The following is a 4,882-nucleotide window of genomic DNA, read 5'->3' as shown; positions in this document are numbered from 1 at the left end:
TTATTGCGAGTAGCTTATGAATATAGGTGTTTAAAGTATAGATGAGCGGAATGGAGTGATACGGGGTTACCCCGCCAAATGTTTGTGCACTACTCCCCTCATCAATACTTTAAATACTTATAACTCATAAAATTCAATTTTTATGTACCTATCAAAATACTTAGAAAAACATTATGTTTTGGAATATAAAATAAAAAATACATGTTGTCATTCAAAAAAGTAAAAAACTTAAAAAAATATAATGATGATAATTAGGGTTAGGATGTTTATGACTTTGCATATTTTTTTTAGGTTGTCCAATAGCATCCATTCTTATACAGAAATATGTTTTATGATATCTGTCTTCAAAATATCAAAATTTTATTTTGCATATAATTGCATATTTTACCATTTTTTTTTTTTAAGTGCATAATTTGTGTTTTTTCTGTTTTTTAGCGAATATTTAACGGTTTTCGATACAAAATGCTGTAAAACACCGTAATTTTATATTTTACTGAATCTTATATAAGTTTGATTATTTGTATTTCACAAATTATCACTTATTTATTGTCGAGAATTCAATATGGTTAGGTACACTTATAGGTACCTAACTTAAATAGAATTTCCATTAAGCCTCGTCAAGTGTCACAATCAAAACTTATCTTAAAACTGTGAGCCATTACAATTTTATCGGATATTTTAACAGAACATTTAATAATTTATAGTTAGTTTCAATCTTGTCCACGACCGATATTGCGCGTTTCATGTTATATAATAATTTAAATAAATACAATTTTTTACATAGAGATTTTTCGTTTAATAGATTCAAAAACGTATTAGCACCAAACAGACGAAGATTTACAGCGGAACATTTAAAACAAACTTAAATTATTCAATTCAACTTTTTTTAATTTTTTTTTATATTTAATTTAATTTTTTTCAGTTTTTTCAATTTGTCTATATGTTTATTTCATTTTTTATCCAGTAATTTGTTTAATTTTTTAATGCATATTTTTCAAATTTTTCATGCATATTTAGCTGGTTTTTAGTGCATAAGTGCATATATATTCATACATTTTTTAGTGCATAAATATCCTAACCCTAATGATAATATTTTAGTAAAATCGTTGTTTTTAAACGACTTGAAGCTATATAAAAATATATTTTGAAAAACATTTACACTTTTTGACATAATTAGTGTTTTATGATAAAAGAATCACCCAGTATAAATAAATTTAGAAATTACAAATAGTATGGGTAGGTACTAAATAAGTGTTATGACATTTTTTACAGATATTATATGAAATGTCTTTTACCAGAAATAATTGACTTGTTATATCCAAAACAGTTGCTTAAATCTGATATCAGGGAACCACATTATATATGTAAAAATATTAACCTAAATAAAAAATAAAATTTTATTTTATTTCTTATGACACTACCTATAACATTTTTCTTATAAATAACAAATCATTTAAATATTTGGTTTTCAAACGCTTATAACATTTTGATATGAGTATATGCAAAACTTTTTTTTTAAACTGTTGAGCAAAACTTTATTAAAATAGTAGTATGAAAATCATAAAATGCCTTTACATCATTATAGGTGCCTTAGTACCTACGTCAAATTAGGCGTTGTTCAATTGTTATATCCTTTTTTTGTTATTTTTCTAATAGATTGTTTAAATCTAAAAATGATTCGTACTATTAATTACTACAGTCTACAACATAATTTTACTTCAATGCATTTTTAACAATAACCTACTATGTAGGTACTATTGTACTACATATTATATATTTTTTATAATTACAAATATGTTAATGGATGCGCGTGTGAATCGTATCTTTGTAATTCGTAAATATTATAGATATCTATCATATCTATCGTAAGTATTAAGTAAGATAAATACTAGTAGAAAGATAGAACTTTACAAATAATTCTAAAAACTAAAAAGTATATGTGGTAGTAGCCACTAGGAGGTACATATACACATAAAAAATTATAATCTAAATTATACCTACGCAAAACATTTACTTACTGGAAAACTAATATTTAGATATTTACCTAAGTAAAATTAATTTGGGCTATTATTATAAATTAGGTTTTATTTACTGTACCTACTTTATATACCTACCTATGTTTAATGTATTATTTAATAAATATAAATCGCGTAGGTACACGCGGATATTGAAAATATTAGTGGCATAAAGGCATTTACGTGTATGAAATTTATATGTACGCGAATGACCACCGACGGAGGTTGAGGGAATAATAAACATCGCTCCCGAATCAGGCGCGGATCTAGAACTAAAATTGAGGGGGGGTCATATTTACGAAAAGACAAAAACTTAATACACAGTTAAGACATAATAAAATAAGAACTTTATTGATAATTGTTGTTTTAATTAATTAAATGACAAAGTTTAGTCTCCTTTGTTTTGTTTTTCCAAATTTGGTTATAATGTCATCAACATTTACTGCTATATTCTTGTGAATATTGAGTAAAGCGAGACCAGTGAGGCGTTCCTCTCCCATGTTTGAACGAAGCCACGTCTTAAGGCGCCTGAGAGTGGAGAACGATCGCTCCGCTGTAGCTGCACTTACAGGAAGTGTTGCGAGTATTTGCAATAGAACATTTATATTTGGGTATAAATCTGTGTCACACACTCACACTGTTCTATTACCTGAGGTAAGAATTCCGGTACTTTATTTCCACTTTCTACTTCACGTTTCCATTTTGTAACCCAAAGCTGAAATTCTGACAATACCGTAGATATATGAGGCCTGTGTAGAAGTTCAGTGTAGTTTTTAACTGCTTCCCGTACGGCTACCAAATCAACTTCTGAGTAAACAGTTTTTGGTAAAAATACACCCAAATTAAACAATGAAAGCACCTCTGGAGAAAGTCGTTCTTCCAAATCTGCTATTATTGAATCCAAGAGAGGAATATATATACTTTTGCGGAAATATTCTTCTGCAGTTTGACCTGGCTGATTATTTTCTCGGTGCTTCTGTCTAGGAAAAATTCTTGGTAATCTTATCTCCACATCTAACTGCTCGAAAATCTCTTTTGACTCTGAAAATAATTGCTGGAAAACAACATCACTATTTGTTCTCTTTTGCTTCAGAAGAAAAATAGTGTCTTTCATTGCGTCGGTTGCCCTTTTCAAGTCAATAGACGAAGTCTGAAGAAAACGGCTAAGTGACACAGTTGTTCCTAAAATGTAAAATATTAATACATTAAATAAAAAGTCATACATTTTTTTTTACAAATCTATAAATCATCACATACCTAAGACATCATTCAAACATACTGATGCAATAATGAACTCAGAACTACATAAAACATGTCGGAGACATTGAGCATCACTCGCGGTTTTGCTGTCCTCCCAAGTTGTAATTCGGTGCAGGGCATTACATATTTTGACCAAGTTATCGCCTTGAAATTGTAAGTGTCCATCATGCCTTTCAACCCAACGAGTTTCACATATTCCTTGTAGAGCCATTCCTTCAAGCTCCTCTTCAAAGACTTTGTGCCGTTTTGCTGACGCATTAGCAAAAGCTACTACTTTCCTCATAGTTGCTGAAGCATTACGACAAGCCGAAACTTTTGAAGATTTGGCTAATGAATTGTTTAAAATATGGTTGTTGCATGGACAACGCTTAGCGTTAGTGGCTTTTTTAGAAAGTTCATGAACTGCACCCTTAGTTTCAGAAGCCATCACAGAGCAGCTATCTGTACCAATACCAACACACCATGCCAAATCAATATCAAATTTAAAACAAAGATCTTCCACTATACGTGGCAATTTAACGCCTGTCAAACGACGCTCTGCTCTTGCGTCCTCAAAATGAATCATCTCGTAAGTATCGCAAAAAGTTAAAAAATCCTCCTTGATTACTCCATTATAGAAATATCGAATGGAGAGACTCAGCTGCTCAGTGTGAGAGATATCAGTTGTTTCATCAAATATTAATGAAAATAATTTCGCTTCCTTTACTCTAGCTAAAATAGCTTCTTGAATCAAATCTTTACATGTATCGATCAGTTCGTTTTGCACTATTTTGCTGATATATGTTGCATTGGAGTTTGCTACTTCTAAATGTTGACGCAGATTTGAGTCACCTGACTCGATACGAAACCTTAGGAGAGCTCTAAAATTCCCCTCTTGATTTGCTACCACGGTATTTTGCTCATTTTTGTCAACATTTAGAATTATTTTTCCGTCGTCCCTATGCCCACGCAGGGGAATATTTTGGCGGCCACATAATACAATTCTACTGACAATTGGTCGCAAACGATCTCTATTTTCTTTTACCTGCGCCATTCGCTGCTTACAGACTTGGTTAGCAACATTAAGGTCAGGGTTATGGTAAGTTACAAGAAAACTTTTCCCAGCTTCGACCGACATTTGGTGATATTTATTTCGCTGGTGTGTTAATAGAGACCCCTTTTCTCCAAGTAGGTCATCAAAAGCTTTTAAAGGTTGTTTAACAAGCCGTTTAAGAGGCGTATTTGTTTGAACTCCACCACCTGAGCCTGAAGCAAATAGAGCACAATACTTGCAATGCAGCCCCTGGTCTTTGTGTGATAAAATGAGCCAATGGAATTTATTAAGATGTGATCTTTGAGCGTACTTTTTGGTTTGTTTTCCATTCTTGGTGACCACACAAAAAGGAAATTCGTAATTTATAGGTGGCATCCAGTGTTTTTCAAGAAGATTAGCTTTATAAGAATTGTCAATGCTTTTGCTTCCTATAAAACAACCAATATCTGAAGAGTAATCAAAATTGATATGGGAGTCGTTTTTCTGTTCAGATTTAGATGCAGATAACGTATTCGTACACGGAATGTCAATCGCCAAATTATTTCTATGGTCAGAATTAGGTACCGAAGTAGAT

General features: G+C 31.4%; 1 protein-coding gene across 1 annotated transcript in view; it reads right to left on the bottom strand.

Annotated features, from left to right (window-relative positions):
• Window positions 1–2,616: 2,616 nt before the first annotated feature.
• LOC103309063 (52 kDa repressor of the inhibitor of the protein kinase-like) overlaps window positions 2,617–4,882 on the bottom strand; it is a 3,137-nt gene continuing 871 nt past the window's right edge. The window contains exons 2-3 of the mRNA XM_029485064.1: window positions 3,273–4,736; window positions 2,617–3,197 (exon numbers count right to left, since the gene is read on the bottom strand). Of these exons, the coding sequence (XP_029340924.1) occupies window positions 2,617–3,197; window positions 3,273–4,736 (2,045 nt within the window). The remainder of the gene's footprint in view (window positions 3,198–3,272; window positions 4,737–4,882) is intronic.

The sequence above is a fragment of the Acyrthosiphon pisum genome, chromosome X (assembly GCF_005508785.2).
Source record: "Acyrthosiphon pisum isolate AL4f chromosome X, pea_aphid_22Mar2018_4r6ur, whole genome shotgun sequence".
Lineage (NCBI taxonomy): Eukaryota > Metazoa > Arthropoda > Insecta > Hemiptera > Aphididae > Acyrthosiphon > Acyrthosiphon pisum.
Note: the sequence above shows the minus strand (reverse complement) of the source record. Positions and strands in the feature narration are given on the sequence as shown.